The sequence below is a fragment of the Rhinolophus hipposideros genome (assembly GCF_964194185.1).
Source record: "Rhinolophus hipposideros genome assembly, chromosome: 8".
In the NCBI taxonomy this organism is placed as follows: domain Eukaryota; kingdom Metazoa; phylum Chordata; class Mammalia; order Chiroptera; family Rhinolophidae; genus Rhinolophus; species Rhinolophus hipposideros.
The window spans coordinates 77,211,656-77,232,532 of record NC_138054.1 but is presented as its reverse complement, the minus strand read 5'-3'; the positions used below and the strand labels follow the sequence as shown (position 1 = coordinate 77,232,532).

Below are 20,877 nucleotides of genomic sequence, written 5' to 3'. Positions count from 1 at the left end.
ACCAGACTTGCTACTGCCCAGCTCAGTGACCTTCCCAGTTCCCCCATGTTGTGCTATTTTATTCCCATTTTACAGATGCATAAACTGAGACCCTGAGAAATTAAATCACTTCCCTAAAGCCCTACAATGAGCATCGTGGGCCTACTGACTGTACCCATTTCTCTTCCTGCTAGCTGGGTTCCCAAGTTAGACAGCATTCTGGCAATTTTATATTCCAATTGGCCACTTTGCAATGACTCATTATCACAATTCCCCCTTAACAAGTGAGGAAACTGAGGCCCAGAAAGGGGGAGTGGCTTGCCCAAGGCTGCACAGCAAGCTATTGGTGGATAAAAAACTAGAACCCATGGCCCCTTCTTGGGTCATGTGCTTCCTCTTTCCATTGGCAGAGTCAGGGTCCCCAGGCAGGGCTGTTCCACCCTGTCCAGCACCTGCACAAAGACGGTGAAAAAGATGACGGTGATGATGGCAGTGAGGAACAGGTCACACATGGGGAAGTGCTTCTTGTCCAGGAGGTAGCCCAAGGAGAAGGCGATGGCCCCTCGCAGGCCCCCGTAGGCGATGATGAACTGGTCCTTGGGGGTCAGCTTCACGATGCGGAACTTGTTGATGAACCAGGTCAGGCCCAGCACGCCTGCCAGGGAGGGGCGAGAAGAAGGATCAGGCTGTCTGCAGCCCCTCCTGGCTTCTGCACCAGCAACTTCTCTGTCTGGAGGAAGCCTCCACTGGTAAGCCCACCCTGCTCACTCATTTCCTGGGTCCCTCAGCCCAGGGTGCTCTGAATCCTTTAGTCTAAGAGCTAAGTGGATGCTAAGGGAGCCCCCAACCTGGATGCATTTTAGAGGCATCGCAGAGGCCTCCAGTGGCCAAAGGCTGAGAGGATGATGGGAAAAGCGATGATACAGTATTGGCCACAAGTTGATATCTATTAAATATGACGGGAACATGGGGTTGCTTGTCTCTGTGTTTGAAATTTTCCGTAATAAAAAGTTACTAAGACATGCATTGGTCTGGGTCTAACCTCAACCCACAGAACTGGAATCTCGGAAGGACAAGGCCCAGGAATAAAGCGGTCTTAAAACAGTGGACCAAGTAAATATGACGCCCAGTCAGGCTCGGGCACACAGACCTAATCTCAGAGAGGAGGTGAGAGAGCTCCAGAGTGGGGAAGGGACATAGTCACTGAGGTGAGGTGTGTCTGGAAAGGGTAAGCAGAACCCAAGGATCCGAGCCTGGTCCCATGTGCAGCCCTGGATGGCAGTTAGGATTGGAGGAGCTGCACAGAGCTTTGCCTTTGCAAGTGCTAAAGTCATCCGTGCCAGTGCATCTGTGAGAATGCAGAGAACACGCACAGGCCTGGGCTAGAGCGTTGCAGAGGCCCCTCCACTCTGACACACTGGGACTGTCTCCCCAGAGATCCCAGACTCACCAGAGTGGCTTCTCTCCCTGTAAGGCCCAGCACGGCCTCAGTATTGCGGAGAGGAGTGGGGGAAGCCCCTGCTATGCAGCTGTGTTGTGCTGGGAGCAGCCAGGGGCGAACCCCAGCCCCTCTGCAGTGCCACCGCCCCCCCCCCCACACATCCCTCAGGCCCAGGACCTCACCCAGCACTCGGGCGATGAGGCAGAAGAGCAGGGTGCTGATGACAAAGGTCCAGTTCCAGTGGTGAGAACCAGCCACGGTGGAGACGCCGAGGAAGATGAAGATGAGGGTCTCGCTGACGCTGCTCCACATCTTCAGGAAATACTTGATGGTCGTGTGGGACTTGTGAGAGATGTTGGCCTCCACATAGGGGCGCATCACCACTCCCGAGGCAATGAGTCTGGGGTCAGGGAAGAGGGGAGTTCGGGGTTCAGAGTCGAGCTGCACCTTCCCAGAGCCCCTCTGCTGCCAGGGAGGCTGCCAGCTCCTCTACGGGCTTTCCACACCCGCTCTCTCAGTCCGCTCACTCAGCCCTACAGACAGACATATTCTTACATTTTTCAGATGAGGAATCTGAGACTTGGGGAAATAAAGTCGCCTACCCACTGTCACACTGCCAGCGAGTGACAGAGCTAAGACACAAACTGGTATCTCCAAAGCCTACGCCTTGCCCTTGAGGCCACGCTGCCTCTCTGCCTAACAGGAGTCAACGACACACACCTGTGGCCTAGCGTTTACTCCCCATAGTGTGGTGTCCCCTGATGCGTGGGCATCTCCACAGGGAGCTCCATTCTGAGCAGCAGCCCAAGCCCTCCCAGCCTGGAGTCCACTGGCCTGGCCTCCACACTGTCACCCCGACTCCCCCAATCCAGCCCCGCCTCTGCACTTCCAATGTCCTCCTCTACTGGGAACACCTTGGCACCTCACTGCCTCTGCCTTCAAGACCCAGCTGAGGCCTCAGGACCTCCAGGACTCCTCGCTTCAGCGGAAGCCTCCAGCCTCTTTGCTGGGGCTGCCGAGGGGAGCAGTGAATGCGAGTGCCTGTACCTAGCTACAACCAAGGGGTTCCCTTTAAAACAAATGAAGGAAAGACCTAGCAGGGCTGAGACTTCACAGAACTTTAAACTCAGTGCTTCCAGGGGCAGTCCCAGGGCCCGGAGTGGGGAGCTCATCTCTTCCCTGGTGCTGGAGCTGGGTCCTGGTGAGCTCCCTCGCGACCCTACAAGCCTGGGAATCCCAGCTGGTGGCCTCCCCCTGCCGCACCCAGACTCACGCCATGATGCCAGACAGGTGGAAGAGCTCAGCTGACAAGTAGGCCATGTAGCTGTAGAGGAAGACGAAGAGCGGCTCGATGACTCGGATGTGAGCAGTGAATCGAGAGGTGAAGGCTGCGATGACCCCGTAGACCACGCCCACAAAGACCCCGCCCAGGGACACCACGAAGAAACTCAAGAAGCCGAGGACGATGTCCACAATGCCCAGATGGTCGTAGCTGGCAAACTCCTCAAAGAGGTGATACAGGACCTGGGGAGGGTGTGCAGGAGAGTCAGCAGGAGAGCGGGGCCCTGGCCCATGGCTCCTGGGGGTCTGGCCAGGGTGATCCCGTCTCCTCTGATGACCACGGCCATTAGAAGAGGCCACGTGGGAACACAGAAACCCTAGTGCCAGGCAGGTGCTCAGAGCCACTGGCCAGGGGGCTAGAGGGTCTGGCTTGAGGCCTGGAGCACCTGCTCGTTGAGCACAGACTCTGAAGCCTACCTTCCTGGGCTGCAACTCTGGGCCTGCTGTCCCCCAGCGTACACACGGGGCAAATTGCTCAATCTCACTGGGCTAGTTTTCCTATCCACAAAATGGGGGGCAATAGGAGCAACCTTCCAGGGCAGTTGTGAGGATTAAATTAGTCAGTAAAGGCAGAGCACCCAGAACCGTGCCTGTGACAGTGGCAGCTGTGACTGGTACTGCTCAGTTCACCTCTGTCTGACCTTGGGCAGATCATGTCCCTCCTTCAGCACAAAGCAGGGAAAGTTCAGGCAACAAACTAGAACAGGACGTCTTAACTAACCTCTGAGGCTTTCTGAAAATACACATGTCCAGGCGGTACCCTAACTTGGACTCTCTGGAGGTGGACCCCAGAAATCTCTATTCAACAAGCTCCCCAGGTGGTCGTGATAAGCAGCCAAGTTCAGACGCTATGGAACTGGAGGCTCTCTAAGGCTCCCCCGCGTCCTGGACTGGGAAGTAAACGGTCATTATAACACGACCGTCAGACATCTAAGTGGCACTTCACATACTCTAAAGCCCGTTGACAATGGTCATCCTGCTTGACACACCACAGCTCTGTAAGGTAGGTCACTAAGGATGCCTGCTCCTTTGCTAACTGAGCTCAGAGTGGCAAAGTGACTTGCCAGAGGGCCCCTAGCCTGGGAACAGCAGAACTGGGCCCAGAACTTGTTCCCTGACAGCAGTGGATAGGGCCTCCCTGTTGGGTTGAGCTTTGAGGTTCTGCCCTCTTAGGAGCCAGCTCCCTGGCCTACTCCTAGGCAGTGCTGCCAGGAAACCAGATGAGGAGTTTCCAGGCCTGGGGACTGCTGAGAATCCCTGCGAGGGAACCTTCCAAAGCTCCCAGTACCTGGGCAGGACCTGGAGATGGGTGCAGGAGGTGACCTCCAGGGCAAAGGCCCGAGACCACATAGCTCACGGGCAACCTTCAGGTTTACTGTCTGGGAAAGGAGATGCTTGCACCACACCCAGAGCTCCAGAAAGGGCCGGACCTGGGCCAGGCAGGAAGGAGAGATGCTGAGTGCTGGCCAATCCCATGCTGCCTGGAACACAGCCGTCTGGGAGACAGGGCAGGGCTCTAGCAGAGGACGGCAGGCGCGTTCTCAGCCCTGGGATGCCTAAACTCACCCCTGGCCTGAGGAGATCCATGGGTCCTTGGGTCCATCACCTGGGCCAGTGGGGCGGGTACAGAGGGCAGGGTCCTCCTTTCCAGACAGTGACTACTGTCAGTGGGACTAGAGAGGCAGTGCAGCATAGTGGTAAGCAGATGGGCTCTGGACTCAGACTGGTACGAACCCCAGCCACATCACTTATCAGACCGTGGATAAGTTCCTTAGCCTTTCAGTGCCTCAGTTTCCTCACCTGGAAAAACTGGGAATAACAACAGTGCTCACCTCATGGAGTTTCTGTGCAGATCAGATGAGGCAATACATATTCAGACAGGAAGTGCTCAATGAACACCAGCGATTACTACCACCATGCCACCTCCTTGGGGAGGGGAGGCTATGGGCCCGCGGGGCTAGACTGAGGTATCCACTGCTGCAACCACACCCCAGTGCATCCCAGCAGAGCCAGCCCCACACCCAGGCCCAGCGGGAGGACTCTGTCTTTGGCACCCATCAGTTTCAGATACTAGTGGGTGTGACTCCTATAAGAACCCCAGAAGGATGACAGGCTAAGTACAGATGGGGAAACTGAGGCACCATGGTAACCCTGGGCAAGAGGGGGTACTAGAAGAGACCAGGACCAAGGCCGGTATGCTCAGGCCAGGCTGCTGCTCTATCAGCCCATGAGGAGCCGACGAGGGCAGCAGGGGAGGAAGAGGAAGCCAAAGCTACCGTGCGCAGACCACCAGTGTCTGTCTCTTCTTTGAGGTGCAGCTTCCTGAAGGGCTGGGGTGGAGAAGGGGGAGTACATGCGCAAGCACATGTGTCCTTGTGCTTTCCTATGTGTGCAGCTGCTGAGGGGTGCAGCTGGGAGGGGGGTGGGGGTGTTTTCACAACACAATGTGGTGTGCACATACACGTATCTGTTTCCTGAGGAAACTGGCTGGGAGGAAGGGCATGTGCAAACATATACAGAACTGCCACGTGCAGACCTCGCATTGGGGCTGTCTCCTCACTAGACCCTAGGAGGAAAGCACTAACTACTCTGCCCCTTTCAGGTGTCAAAGGTGAGGTCCTTAGAGGTACAGTCACTTGCTTAAGGTCACTTAGTAAGCAAGTGGCCAGCCCTTTTCACTTATCACTTTCTAGAGGTTTGGGGGGCAAGGTCCCTTTCCACAATTGCTGCCCCAGAACTCTGCACAAACCAAACTCTAAAGACATAGCCCACATGAAATGTTAAATGTGAAATGCTGAAATGCCCCTTACAGACTAAATGGTCTATACAAGGTAAACTGAGGTACAAAGAAGATAAGTAATACAACCAAGGTCCCATCACAATCCAAGTCTGGGATGGACCATATGACCTGGTAAGGCCAAGTGCTCAGGCCAAGTCCCCAGAGTCAGACAGACATGGCTTCTAACTTGGTTCCATCATATTCTAGCCAGTTATTTAACCTCTTTGGGCCTGATTCCTCCTCTGTAAAGTGAGAACACTGAGCACCTCCTACGGTTGTCACGAGGATCACACGAGATCACCCATCATCCGTGTCACGTGCTCAGCACGATGCCTGGCACACAGTATGCAGGGATGGACTTGCTGTTTTATTCCTATGACTAACGGGGACGCGGGTCACTCTGCACTTGGATTCGGGTCCCTGCCCCTCACCACAGTGACGGCGTCATTGAGCAGCGACTCTCCGAAGACAAGGATATGGAGCAGCTCGTTGATGTGAATTTCCTCGAAGACGGCCAGCACGGCCACGGGGTCCACGGCCGAGATGATACTACCGAAGAGCAGGTTTTCCAGGAGGCCGATGTTGTTGATCTGCTCGCCGCCCACCTGGCACACGGCGTACATGAGGCCCCCCAGGAAGAAGGCGTTCCACAGTGTGCCCACCACAGCAAAGATCAGGATGGTGCCCAGGTTCTCCGTGAACTGCCGCAGCGGCAGGAAGTAGCCCGCATCCAGGATGATGGGCGGCAGCAGAAAGAGGAAGAAGACATCGGACTGCAGGAAGGGGGGTTTCTCGCCCACGCCCTTGATCAGGCCCCCCACCAGCAGCCCCACCACAATCAGCAGGCAGCTCTCCGGGACGATGCTCGAGATAGTGGGGATCACATGGAAACCTGTGGAGGACGAGAGAACAGGAAGCTGTGGGCTTGCAGGGAGCTGGGAGGACAGAAGGCTGGGGACAGGGCTGGGGCGGAGGCGAGCAGCTGGTGAGAGCGGCACAGACTCATCTCAGGGGGCCGTTCTGCTGACTCTCTGACGTCAGCTTCCTCACCTGTAAAATGGAGGTGATAATACCACAGGGTTCACAGGGTTGCTCTTTCATCTAAGTGACAATGTTTTTAAAGCGCCTTTTTCAAAGGCTATACAGTTGCTATCGGTCACTGTCATAAAATAGCAGAAAGCAGCAGCTGTGTATGCCTCCAGAAGGTGAAAGGTTCAAGGTGAAATTATACACTGATCACCAAGGCTCCAAGTACCTAGGGGCATTACTTACACCTGAACTCAAGCCATCTTTCCAGGCACAAGTTCAGGGAGGCAGGTGTTTAAGAGGAAGGCAGACCACCGATTGGTGGAGAAGTGACACAGGAGACAGAAGGCAGCACAGAAGAATCAGAACGTCAGTGCAGGAAGGAGCTTGGGGATCATACTGCCCGGGGTCTGCAGAAGGCATGCAGCAAGCTCCAGTGCCAGACTCACATGCTTTTCTGCCAAGTCCAGAGTGCTGCTCAAGAAGCCAACAGCAATCAATCATTTTGGCATGAGAGACAACCTATTTATAGCCACCCTGTTTCTAGCCCAATCCCTCCTAGCTTAAAGATGGGGCAACTGAGGCTCAGAAAGAAGGGACTCGCCCAAGGTCACATAGCAAATCAGTAGCAGAACCAGGACAGATTCCAGGAGCAGATCCCCCCAGCTCCCATCAAACTCCACAGTCCTGTAAATCAACCCTTCCTATCCTCCCTCCCCCTCAAGGCATGAACACGCCCCTCGCCCCTCGGCTTGAGACCCACCCACCATCTCCTCAGAGCCACAGCAGCAGGCTCACCTAGGGGCTCCAAACCCACAGCTGGGAGATAACCAAAATCCCCTTCAGAGAGGGCCTCTCTCAATGCCAGCTTCTGCCCCAAGTTCCCTCGGGGTTTTTGGCTTGTTTTGGGGTGGGGAGGTGGGTGGAGAAGCTGCACGTTGGGTACCATAACCCCCAGGGTCTGCTTGGTTAAGAGGGTATGACACTTTGTTCAAGGGGAAAGCTCTTTCCCCCCATCCCTGTAAGCTCTGTGCAGGCAGATTCCATATCTGTTTATAATTATATCCCCAGGGCTGGGGACACCATAGGTGCTCAACAAATATTGACTGATTTGAAAATGCACAGGGCTGCTATCCACGTGATTCCCAGCAGCCTTTCTGGCCAGGCCTCTGCTCTCATCACTACTGAAATCCTTGGAAAGCAGGAGGAACATCCCTCCCCATGTCCAAAGCCCCTCCTTCTCTCAGGTAACGATAGTGCCAGTATAGCTACAAGGCAAGACTCACACTCAAAATACTACTTAGGCCCAGTGCCGAGCACCCAGGAGACACTCAAAACATGTTAGGAAAAAACCCACATCTCCATCCTAGATCAGAAGAGGACCCCAAAGCCATCCTGCGCGTTCATTCTCCTAACTTCAAGACAGACCTGACCAAAGGTCACCTCTTCTGCTGAAAAGTCCCTAAGTCTTTGCCGTTTCCACCAGTAAAGCCCCAGCGGGCAGGGGTAGGTCACGTTAAGCCCAAGCCTCTCTTGCTGTACAGGTCAAATTCAAATGTTCAGCATTGCCTCTGTCGCTAGGTCTTGTTTAATGTCCCATGCTCCCCACTGTCAACTCTTAGGTTTCAGCCTTGCCAAACTCTTTGTAATTTCCCTTAATGAGCCACATCCTCTTTTACCTGCACATCTTCGCCTAGTGTAGTTTGTCTCTTCAGAGCACCGTTCCTGTAGCTCTACCCGCACTGTATGTGGCTGACACCATATCTGCCTGCCTCCTCCTCCTCCAGGAAGCATTCCCTGACCACCTGTCTACCCAGGATAGGGCAGGAGTCGTTCTCTGGTGTCTCTCATCATCTCCAATCCACAGTCATTGCCCAAGTTCCTCTCTCTACGTGGCACCCAGTGAGGTCAGACAACCCCTGCAGAAGTGGTGGAGACAGGACAATGGCACCACACCCCCGAGACGTGTACGGCCCCAGAGAGGAGATAGGATGGCACAGGGGTTCAGGGAAGCAGAGCTCCTGCAGGCACAGGCCAGGAAGCAGCTTCTCAAGGCCAGGAGCCCAGCTCTAGCTCTAACCAGCTAACCTCAATATCCTGTCCACACCTGCCCTGGAGCGGAACACCAATGGCTGCCTCAGGAAAAGGCCGAGTCTAAAGAGTGCAGAGCGGGCAGATGATACTTTCCACCTCCACCTAACACGTTAGATTTTTAAAATGCCTCCCCACCCGTCTATGCCATCCGTCCAACCCAGAAAGCTATCCTGGCTCTAGGAAGTTCCAGATGGTGCACTAGAGACCCAGACACAAGTAAGCCATAGCTCCTTGTGGGGGGGATGGTAATATGAAACAAGTCAAGAGCAGTCACATGAAGAATGTTCCTTGTTCCTAAAGGTGCACCATGAGCCAGGCTCTGTGCTGGGAGCCTGGCACATACCATCTCTTTTCTACAACAGCCCTGGCACATACCATCTCTTTCCTCACAACAGTCCTCACAACAGCCCTGTGGAATAGATGTCCCATTTTTCAGATGAGAAAGCTGGAGCCTGGCAAGATTCAGTGGTTCCCCAGAGTCTAAGGGAGAAGTTCTATTCTAGCTTAGTGCATCTCCTACTTGTAGCAAAGAGAGCTCATTAATCCTTTATTCAACTGCCGGGTATTTCCTCCCAGGCCAGAGCTGTGCACTGGGGACACCAAGGTGGCTCAGGGTCACAACCTCCGTGAGGAGCTTTCCCAATCTCGGCCCCTTTGGGCCATCAGGCCTCCATCACTAGGTGAGAGACAGCTGGCATTCTTACTTGATAGATCAAAACCTGGAGCTCAGAGGAGGCAGGGCATGACCAGGCCACCCAGGCCTGGGTCCCACGCCTCCTGACTCGGACGCAGTGCAAATAAGGCAACTCCCAGAGTACCTAGGGCTGGAGCTATGTTCTCAGAGTGGGTCCCCTGGGGTCTTCCTGTGTTGGCCCTGCCTCTCAGTGACCAGAAGGAACTCTGGGCCCTGACAGGCAAGGGAAGGGAGGGCTGAGCCCAAGCTGAGGAGGCAGGTCTGGGATCTACTCTTGACTCCAAACCCACGAGTAGGCAGCACGTTACTGGAAAGCAGCTTCCAGGGGGAGCGGGGTGGATTCTGCCAGGCGCAGAAGCTCCGGGAAGTGGGGCGTGCAGGCCCGTTCTGGCTTGTTCCTCTCCCAAGGCCCTGACTCCACCAGACGTCCCAACCCTGCATCCCTGAAGAGTCCCCTCAAAGCTCAGGAAACTTGTCGACACCAGGTGTGATAAAAGGGGCACAGGTGGGATCCCTGGTCCCCTGACAAAGGCCCAGCATCGCGGAGAGATCCCACGATACCAAGAAATGAGGCCAAACTTCCAAGGCCTGAACTTGTGGCACTGGTGATGTCACCAGGATGGAATCAGGGGTGGGGCAGTTATAATCAGACCCAGAGCTGTGAGGGCTGGAACAGACCATGGGGAACATACAAACCCTCCCTTACATGGTCAGGGAAACTGAGACTCAAAGGGAACCAGTGATCTGCTAGTGATCACGTGAGTGACTCCACTATGAAAGCCCATGAAGGTCCAAGTCCAATGAGCCCTCAGGCCACACGGTCTCCTGTGAGGGTGTCCATCATCCCAGAGCAAGGATGGGAGAAGGTGTGGAATGCAACACCTGCGAGCCACAGGGCAAACCCGCTGATTCGGGGGCGAGGTGTTGCTCATTCTGTGTCCACTGACAGGTGGCAGATGGGCAACTGGGGGTACTGGGGGAACGCATACACTCACCCCACTCTCACTCTTTTACACCCTCTCTCACTTTCACACATGCACACACACTAACCCACACTCTCTTACATACACTTGCACATACTCTAATCCACACTCTTACACACTCACCCATACTCATGCTCCCTCTGACACCCACACCCACAGGCTCACTCTCTTATACACTCTCACTTTTACACACGCTCATAATCTCACTCACCCACACTCTCACTATGACACACTCTTATACACACATGCATACTCTGTGCACACACACACACATGTGCACACACACTAGACACCCGACAAAACTCTGAACTGGTGAGGGGCTCCTGGCACCCCTGCAGCTTTTCTGCTCTTCACCATGAGAAAGTTTTATTTACATCACTTCAGACTTCCAATTCACCGAGACCAGCGCAGAAGTAGGCAGACAAGGCTGTTTCGTGTCTTGGTTGCCAGGGAGACCAGACACCCCTGGTCCCCCTTCCAGCATCTCTCCCCTGGCCTGGGTGCTGGGGAGTGCTGGGAAGAGGGACATCCTGGGCCCACCAGCACTAGGTCACCAGGGACCCAGGGGTATGCAAGGGGCTCTGCCGCCCTAGTTCCAGGCCTGAAGACTCTGAGACTGCAACTCGGCCAGGTCCCGAGGGATTCCTGGTTGCACAACGATTCCATTTCTTTAACTCCCTCTTCAACTGCCCCAGCAACCAGTCTCAACTACAGTAATGAAAGGTAGTATCTCCCAACGAAAGCCTGGCACTTTACAGTTTACAGCAGTGTGCTCTGATACTTTTTAAAACTTATTTGCATCTCACCACAGCTCTGGGAGGTCAAAATTACTATCCCCTCATTTTGTAGACGAGGAAACTGAGGCACAGAAAGGTTAAGCAACTTGCTCAAAGTCAAGTAGCTGGTAACTGGTTCAAACCCAGGGAGTCTGTGTTCTTAGCCACTCTACATTATCCCTGTTTTTATTTTTATTTTGCTTATTTTATTTTTAAGGGGAGCATTAGAACCCAGGACTAAAGAGGCCCAACGTAAGATTCCCAGAGGCTCAGATGTGGTATTTCTTTCCACAAGCTCTTCTCCAGGGAAGTCTCTTACCACTGCTCCCCTTCTACTCTGGTAGCCTAATGAAGTCCTTCCTATCTTTTAAGCCTGTCTCCTCCAGGAAGCCTTCCCAGTTAACCCAACCAGAAGGGGGTCAGTCTTTTCCACTCAACTCCTAGGGCAGGAGGTGGGAAAGATCAGACTACTCGGCCCTGCCTGCCTGATCTGTACTCAGCTCCGGTCTCCACTGGGCTGGAGTGTCCTTTGGGGTAGGAGGGATTCTGATTCTTCTCAGTGTTGATTCTTCCCACCATCAACATCAGTTGTGAGGACCAGGGAGAAAGATAAACCAGACTCAGCTGCTGCCCCAGCACGCTCCCAGACAGACCAGCAGAAACAAAGACACGTGGCACTAGCCACCCTGCCCTGGGTTCTAATCAGGATGCAGCCACTGACTAGCTGGGTGACCTTGGACAGGTTATGTTGTCTCTCCTACCCTCAGTTTCCCCATCTGTATAAAAGCCTGTTTCACAGGGTTTCTGGAATGCAGGAGGAAATCAGGTAAAGAACGCCAAACAATGCTGGGACTCAATGTTAGCTATTCTTATGATTTTCTTCAAAACTCAATTATAGCATGAATCACTCTCCATTATCATGACCTGTTGGTATGCACTTGTCCTTCACTGGGCTTTAGGCTCCCTAAGGGCGGGAGCTTTCTAGGCATCTGGATCTCCAGTTTCCGGCATAGAAGAGGCATTAACTATTTGTGAATTGACAGAAAACTGGCTTTTAGATGTGAAGTGTGGGAAGGAGGACGGAGGGGGGATGACGCTGAAGTCTGAGGAGCAGGTGATCCTCCCGGAGCAAGGACCACTTGAGTTGAGGTTTGAAGCATCAGCAGAAGTTTGTCAGAGAGAGAAGCAGGAGAAGAGCCATCCTAGAGTCTGTATCGTCTAAAGGGCCCAGCACAAGTACCCAGCACATAGCAAATGGATGTATGGGTCATAATTACATGAGAAAACAAGGGAAGAAAAAGACAAACAGGAAGGCAGGCTGACTTCACCAAGCCTTTGCCAACAGCCAAATATCAGTGCTGTTATGCACATTAAAGGAGATGATGTATGGAAAACACTCAGCACAATACCTGTTACACATGTTTTGTGTCTTGGTCCCTCTGTAACTGGGGTGATGGTGCCACCCCAGGGTGGTGGTAAGTGTCACTGAGATAATTTATTTAGAGCTCCTGGACCACGGGGTTAATCTACATTAACATTAACCCCTGTACTCCAATTACAAGGAGTCCCCAAACCCCATCTGCGCGCACACAGAGGGAGACTCGTCTTCGCTTTGAACTTCTCCCCACTGTTCAAAACCCAGTGCAGGTGTCACCCAATGAATGACAATTTTTAAAAAATTTAAACCGATGATTCACCTTAAGATACAATCTCTAGCACAGAGAAGGAGAAAAACACTGGACACTCAGGAGGTCTGATGTGAGGCATTGTGCTGGGGCCTCTTACGTAGCTCCTCTCATTTCATCTCATATTCAGACCCCCGTTTGAAAGATGAAGAAACCGAGGCTCAGCGAGACGAAATGACTTGCCCAAGGCTACCTAGCTGGGAAGTGACAGAGTCAAAATCAGAACCCTGGCCTCCTGATTGCCAGTCCTCGTGCCACCCTGAGTCAATGAAAATTAAGCCCATCAGGATCAACAGGAAGAGAATTCAAGTCTGCAATATGCCTCCCCTAGAAAAACAGCCATAAAACAATCTGTTCTGTACCTGGATAGGAATCATTCCCCATGTGGGGGTGGCGGGGGTAGGGGCAGCCTTCTCAGTGCATTTCCCTGTCATTCTTCCAAACGGCACCTCTATTTCTCGATCCACATCTCAGAGAGACAGGGTCCCACCCTCTGGGAACATCAAGTCCGGGTGAGGAATTAGCTAAAAAGCCAGCTGAGAACACAAGAAGCATATGCTGGGCCACCTGAAGCATGGTGAAAAAGCAAGCTGGGCCAGGAGGCCAAAACCAGGGTTCAAGGCCCGGCTCTGCCCGCTAGTAACCATTCGGCAAATCATTACACCAGCCACAGGCCTCAGTTTCTTCGTGTGTAGACAAGTTAGAATCAAGGTACTGGACACAGAAGCACCATGTGCATTGTGAAGTGGCAGACAAACTTCAGAGGTGATTGATAAAGGAGAGGTAAGGACAGAAATACCACAGGGCCTGGAGGTGACCCGGCAGCCAAGGAGACTTGAGAGAAATAAGCAGAGTGACACAGCAACTGGGAGACCGAGCAGGAGAGGCTGCTCCACAGCAGGTATATTGTGACCAGGATTCCGAGGGCGGCAGCTGGCCAAGCTCAGGATTAACCTTTAACACTTAACCTCCCATCCACATTAACCTCTACTCTAGTTGCCAAAAGTCCCCAAGCCTCATCTGTTCACACACACAGGGAAACCCTTCTTCACCTTTAACTTCTACCCACTTTTCAAAACCCAGTGCAGCAGATGTCACCTCCTCTGAGAAGCCTTCCTGGAAGCACCTAGGCTGAGTCAGGTGCTCCTCCTAGATGAGGAGCCAGGAGCTCTATAGCTGGTGTTCTAGTTGATTTGTTATCCCAACACATGGCCCTGAGCCCCACAAAGGTGACTGTTCAGGAAAAGCAGGTTAAGGGAATGACAGATGCTTCCTAAAGGACTGGGACTGAAGTTGGGTCTCAAGGGCAGGGGACCAGTGGAGAAAGAGTATGAACAAATGAAAAGAGAGGAAATCTCAAAAGTCTTCCAAGGGCCTTGCAGCACTATCCAGCTAGCCTGGAAATGAGACTGTGCAGTGAGGGAGACGCTGGCACACAGCTGGAGCAGGCCGGCCATGCAAGAATCTGAGTCAATGGGCCCACGCTGATGCTGCAGGTCTCAAAGGGTCCCCTCACCTTCAGGCCTGGCCCTGATCGTCCCTGACCTGGCCTTGAGCCCGTTTCTACTCCTGCCCTGCCTTGCAGTCCCACCAGTCTTTCCCCCCAGGTCTCAAATACCCGTTACAATAGTTCCTACCCCACCTGCCCCACCATGAGCTGGGGCAGCACCTGAGGACCTCTAGGTACCCAGCCCGACTTGAGCTCTCCATAAATATTTGTTGAATGAAATTGACTCCAGAGCATTCTCCCCACCCCCCACAGGAAAGGCCAAGGCTTGAGAGTCCCCATGCAGTAAGGTGGAAGATGACTCATGCAGGAGAGGGGGGCAGGGATAGGGACCAGGAAGTAGCAATAAACAGTCCTTGTGTGCTGACAAGCTACACACAGGCAAGAGGCAACAACAGGCCTGGCAAGAGAGAGGTTTCCAGGCAGCCAGGAGTGGCAGCTGGGAGAGGCAGGGCCTCAGGCTCCAGAGATTCTCCTGGCTGGTGTGGGTCCCCAGTAGGTGACCCTGTGATACACACTGGGGCCCTTTGGTTTTTTCAAAATGGAAATATGTTGCTCATTTAAATTTAAATATATTGCTCATGGTCATTTAAAGCTTTTATCCCCACTAGTACATAAGTGCATTAAGTAGAAGGCGTATAACTTCCCAGTGGTTCTCCTTTCCCTATACCCACTGTACAAGCACGCCCTCCACTGGACCCCAGATCTACACTGTTAACAGTTTGGGATACAAAATTCCAAACTTTTCTGCATCTATAGTTTTAAATTTTTGTATAAATGGTATATTCTGCATACGTGTTATAACTGCTTCTATGAGGCAGAGACTGCACCAAGTACTGCAGCATCTCATTGAATTTTCTCAACAACCCTAATGACAGGTACATTACTATCCCCATGTTAAGATGAGCAAAGAGAATGCCGGAGGGGTGACCACTTAGCTGCCCCAAGAAGACAGGGCTACGGAGCAGTGTCAGACCCAGGATGACTTTACCCCCCAACTCCCACAACCCCTAGGGAGTGACCTCACTGTCTGCATGGCCTCGCCTGTACCCTAATGTATTAACCAGTCCCTCCACCACAGTGTTAGGGGGATGGCAGGTTTCTCACTCTGAGACCGTCCACTAAGCCCCAGGCAGGACTTGCCTCTGTAGCTGGCAGTGAAACCAGAGGGCCTCAGTTTCTACTCTCTCTGCACCTTCACCTGACCCTGCAGTACCGCTGGCATCAGAAAACTCTAAATCACATCCCTCGCAAAGGAGGCCCTTCTTGGCTTCCTGAGTTTCACCGTGAGTGTGGGTGGGATAAATAACAGCACAGAATGCTTGAGCTGGAAAAGAACCTGGGATTAGTCTGGTTTCAAGCTGCCTCCCCTTCCTTTTCTGGGGCCCCAGGTGTGGAGCTCCCAGCTTGGGCTCTCCCCTTCCTCACCCATCCCCCTCTCTGGCCTGTCCCTGACTCTTGACTCTTGCAGACAGTAGCAGGAGCTCCACGCACCCGTCTGCCCCACACCTGGAGGAGGGGAAGAAACAAGAGGCTTGATAAGAGAGGTTCCATTTCCAGAAACTTTAGAGCTATGGGAAAGCTGGGTTTTTCTTTTCTTTTTCTTCTGGGGGGGAGGATAGAGATTGCAAAATGCAAATTTTGCAGAATTGAGTATATCAACTACTTATTGTTCTTGGTGTCTTTTCCAGGTGAAAGTCACTTAGCTTAGAAAGCCTAACAATGAATTAAGTCTATTATATATATAACTTGAACTTCTGTGCGATATCATCATACTTAGAGAGGAGGCAGTAGGAAAGCAACACAAAGAGAAATTCTACCATTTCCAGGATAATAAGCCCTGCAGAAAACGAGTCAGGCGCCCCATTTTCAGCTGCTACAGGGGAGGGAGAGGGAGCTGCAAAAAAAGAGAACAAACCTCAGGGAGGGCTGCTGTGTCAGGGAGAGAGAACAGATGCCCAGGGAGGCATGGAGCCCCTCCCAGCTCAATCAGCTACAGAGTCTATTATGTGCTTTATAGTGTCTGGGATGGTAATGAATAAGGGGTGTTGGGCACCCCCCAACTTGGGGATTTGTCTTTTCTGGTCTTTCAGAAGGGCCAGAAAAACATTAATCAGAGAAAATAACCCTCAGAGGACAGAGCTTGGAGTAGGTCCGAGAAGATGGGATGGCTTCTTGGAGGGGTAGGCGTGGGATGACCCTTAGCTGATGTGTCTGGGTGTGTATGGGGTGGACCTGCAGAGTGACAAGGGCACAGGAACTGAACTCTCACTTTCCCACCTCCAAACCTGCTTCTCTTACAATGGTCCCTGTCTCCCAAGAATCACTCAGTTGCTCAGACCCCAAACCCTGGAATCATCTCCATTCCTTTCTCTCAGACCCCACATCCAATCCAGCGGCAAAGCCTATTGGCTCCACTCATTCCCCTTTAGCTGTACTGGCCTCCTTCTTTCCCTTGAGTACAAATACAGTTCTGCCCCAAGCCCTTTGCATTTGCTGTTCCCTCTGCCTGACACATTTTGCCGCATATGGGTGGGCAGCACATTCTCCCCTCCCCCTTCTTTTAGGGCCCTGCTCAAATGCCACCTCCTCGGGGAGGTCTTCCCCAAGCGTCTCTATCTGCTTACCCTGCTTTATCCTTCTTTACAGCACTCACCACTTCCTGACAGTCTGTATGTGCTCACTGATGGTTCCCCCACATACAACACAAGCGGCATGAAGACAGACTGTCGTGATCACTGTTGTTCCCTAGCACCTAGAGTAGTGCCTGGCACACAGTAGGTTCACCATCAGTATCTGCTCAACAGATGAATATCTCCTGCCCCAGAGACCTCACAAGGTTATTTTGAGGATTGTATGAGATCACAGATACGAGAGCACTGAGCAGATCCTGGCTTTGTCTGGGTGGGTGACTGGAGAGCCCCGCCAGCTCCTCTAGCACCTTTCCCTAAATACCTCCAAGGGCAGAAACTAGTCACACTCGATCCTGCAGAGCCCAGGACTTGTGGCCCTCCTTTGAGAGTCTGCTCACACCGTGTGCTTGGTTGGCTGTCTCCCCCTCCAGACCGCTCAAGGGCAGGGACCCGGTCATGCTCATTTTTGACACTCCAGCACTTAACACGGAGCATGGCACACAGCGAGGATCGAGGCTTGTTTGTTGAACCTGTGTGTCTATTCAAGGGAAGAATTCCTGGGACTTAAGCTAGTCTGCAGTGTCTGGCACTCAGACCGTGTGCACTAAACGCTAACTGAACTGGCCGGAACCCGAAGGAAGGGTGGAATTAAGCAGACACGAGGAGGGCCTTCTGGGCAAAGCAGTGGCACACGGAAAGGCAGGACGGGGGGAATGGGCATGGTGTAGGTAGAGGATTTCTGCTGGGTGCAAATGACAGTGAAGGCTGGAGAGGAAATAATTACCTACGTGGCCATAAAGCAGCCATTCCTCTGGTCCTCACTCAAACCCTGGGCAGTAAGCAACAGATGAAGCAACAGAAATTCAGAGTGGTCCAGATAGTGGACCCAATATCACATGCATAGCAGCAGTCAGGCCACAAATCTGGGACTGCTGACTCCCAGTCCAGTGCTCACCCAGGGCCAGAGTGTAAAATGCCTTACATGGGCTGTCCCGGTGGCTCAGATGGTTGAAGTGCTGTGCTCCTAATGCTGAGGTCGCAGGTTCAATTCCCACATAGGACAATGAACTGTACCCTCTACAGCTAAGATTGTGAACAACAGGCTGCCGTGGGCTGCTATGCTGCCGTGTGCTACCAGGAGCGGCTGGCAGCCATCGTGAGTGGCTGGCAGCAGGCGAGAGCTGCCGTGAGTTGCTGTGAGCGGCCAACCGACGACCGGCGACCGACTGCCTCAGCCAGGGGAGCCCAAGGCTCATAATACCAGCACGGGCCAGGGAGCTGTGTCCTATACAACTAGATTGAGAAACAACGGTTTGAACTGGAGAAGGGGGGGTGGAAGAAGCAGGGGGAGGCCTTAACTATCCTTGAGAGGGCATTCTGAGTCAACCTGGTAAGCCAGGCAGAACCACCAGAGGGCTCTGACCTGGGGATCAGTGAAAGGTCCTGCCTGCACGTATTTTGGGGAGAAAGTGAAGGGAAATGGTGCAGGCCGCCAGAGCACAGCACCCTGAGGTGGGGCAGAGCTGTCCAGGGCACCGCCGTTTCTAGGCTCCAGGGGCAGCTGCCACTGCCTCTGGCATATCCTACCAGGATGGGTGAGCCCTCCCCCACCACGCTCCAAAGGCATCAAGAGACCAGACAGCTACATTCAGAGAGAGGCAGGGCTTGAGCCAAGCCCACGCTGGGGATCAGAGACCTGGTTCCAGTCTAGACCCTGCCACCAACTCACTAGGTGCTTTGAACAAGGCTTTGCCTTTCTCTGGCCTCAGTTTCCCCATCTTCTGAGGTATGTTGAGAGCCTTTCCACCTGTGACATCTGACTGACGAGCTCTCTGTCCGTGCCAACAAGCAGTGTCTGGGCCCTTTGCACAAGGCAGCATGGGACAGTGTCAAGAGCCCTGGTCTGCCACCACGGGAGCTGACTTCTGTCCCACTGCTAAACCTGAACTTCTCCGTGAGCTCTGGCAAATCACAATACTGCTCCGAGCCTCACTTCCTTCCTCTCCATCATGGGGATAAGCAATGCTCACTGCCCAGGGTGGCTGTGAGGAAGAGGAGTGAATGGAGGTAAAAACGCTCAGAGAAAAACAAAAACTAACACCAGTGAGTGGCAGAGATCAATGTGACAGCTCCGCTTTCAAGGAAGACACAGGTGGACAGAGGACACATCATAGATGGAGGGGTGAGATGGCAAGGGGCCTCTCTGCTCCTGGGGAGCACAGCCTGTCTGCCCTCCAGGCCTACTCTGTGACCCAGTGTGGGTTGCCACCTGACTTGGGTTCCACAAGAGCACAGCAGGAAAATCATGACACCAGAGGGGCTGGGCCCTCCACTGGAGCAGAGGTCACTCACTGCCTGGCTCACTCGAGATCAGCCCAGCCCCACAGCCAGGCCCCAGTGAGAGCACATCTACCGGTCAGGCAGCAGCCTGCAGCAGAGCAGCCGCACTCTGGGGAACTGAGGCAGAGGGGACTGGGCCTGGGCCAAAAGGAGCGCTGGGCCAGTGGAGGTGGGACCACGTGCAGGCTGGGAGACCCCGAGTGAGAGGAATTGGAGGAAGACGTCTGGAAAAACAAGCAGTAATGTTTCCTCAGGGATCTTCAAACCAACCTCAGCCATTAGTCAGGGGAGGCGGGGAGTCCCGTGTGAAGGGAAGCTCGGTCTTGAGAACTCAGCGGCCTGGTTCCTGGCTCTGCCTTCAGCTAGCTGTGTCTCCTAGGCACATACTCATCCTCTGAGTCTCAGTTTCTTCATCTGAAAAGCGGGCTCATAATCATTTCTATCTCAAAAGGCTGTTCTGAGGATCTGATAAGATTATGTACTTAAAGCAAAGGGCTGGCAAAGCGCTCAACTACAGGCACAGATCTATCTCTGTATCGCTGGTCCCCAGGCCCAAACAGGGCCTGCTGGCACCAGAGCACAGTTGCCAGGAAAGCAGCCAGAGTCAGGAGACTGGGCCACACTCTGAGGCAGCCCTCCGAAGCAGAGCTGGGCACCCTGCCCCTGCTATCGTTGGTTCTAGGCTCAGCCCTCACTGGCAGGAGTCTCTCGAGGTGCTGAGGGAGGCTGAAGGAGGCTAAGGGGAGGCTGAGAGGTAGCAGAAGCCTCTGGAGCCCCACGGAACCTGCTTCTTCTCCCCTATAAAATCTGTACAACTCCCTTTCAGGGTACCTGAGTACAGGTCACAACAGCTGTGGATGTGGCTGGCCACGAGGAAGCAGGTTCCCTGAAACCTGAGCAGCAGGTCTCTCAGACCGCCTGGCAGGGTATGCAAGGCCAGAGCTTTCCCCTAAGCAGGTACCCGAGGCATCCATCCCCAGGGGATGCCCTGAAAGTCTCCCTCACACGTCTCCTGGAAACAGTCCAGCTGGCTGAGCATCACGAAGAAAGGGGACACAGGGCATACTGGAGGGCCTCTCTCTGCCTCCCTTCTCTACCCATTGGAGACGGTCTGTCACCTCAGGTTTCTAGGAGCCAGGAGATCTACTAAGTGGATGGGAGAGCTGAGCATGCTCAGAGGAGGCTGCCCTTTAGAGGACACTGCAGAAAAAAGATGAGGACACGGCCAGTTGCAGGCTTTGGTACCAGTGCCAGGAGGGCCCAGGGCTCCAGGAACAGCAGAGGGTGATCAGGCCTATGTTGGCAGAGGAGAATGACACCAAGAAGCCACAGGAGGTTAGAGGAGGCAGGGCCTTCTGAGACCATTCCAATTCCACCCCTCCATTTCACAGATACAAAGAATGAAGGCCAGAGAGGGGCAGAAACTTGGCCGAGGTCATACAGCGAGGTGGTAGCAGAGCCGGGATTTACACCCAAGATTCACATTCTAAAGCAGGGGTGTCCAAAATGCGGCCCGCGGGCCATTGGTAATTGGGCCCATGATCCATTGGTAATTGGCCCACAGCAAATTCCAAAAATGTATTTAGTTTACTTAAATAA

The 20,877-nt window shown here is 53.4% G+C and overlaps 1 protein-coding gene across 1 annotated transcript in view; it reads right to left on the bottom strand.

Moving 5' to 3' along the window:
• The window catches only part of SLC9A1 (solute carrier family 9 member A1), a 48,986-nt gene that overhangs the window by 6,882 nt on the left and 21,227 nt on the right, over nucleotides 1-20,877 (bottom strand). The window contains exons 3-6 of the mRNA XM_081055774.1: nucleotides 5,972-6,432; nucleotides 2,694-2,944; nucleotides 1,603-1,820; nucleotides 432-634 (exon numbers count right to left, since the gene is read on the bottom strand). Of these exons, the coding sequence (XP_080911900.1) occupies nucleotides 432-634; nucleotides 1,603-1,820; nucleotides 2,694-2,944; nucleotides 5,972-6,432 (1,133 nt within the window). The remainder of the gene's footprint in view (nucleotides 1-431; nucleotides 635-1,602; nucleotides 1,821-2,693; nucleotides 2,945-5,971; nucleotides 6,433-20,877) is intronic.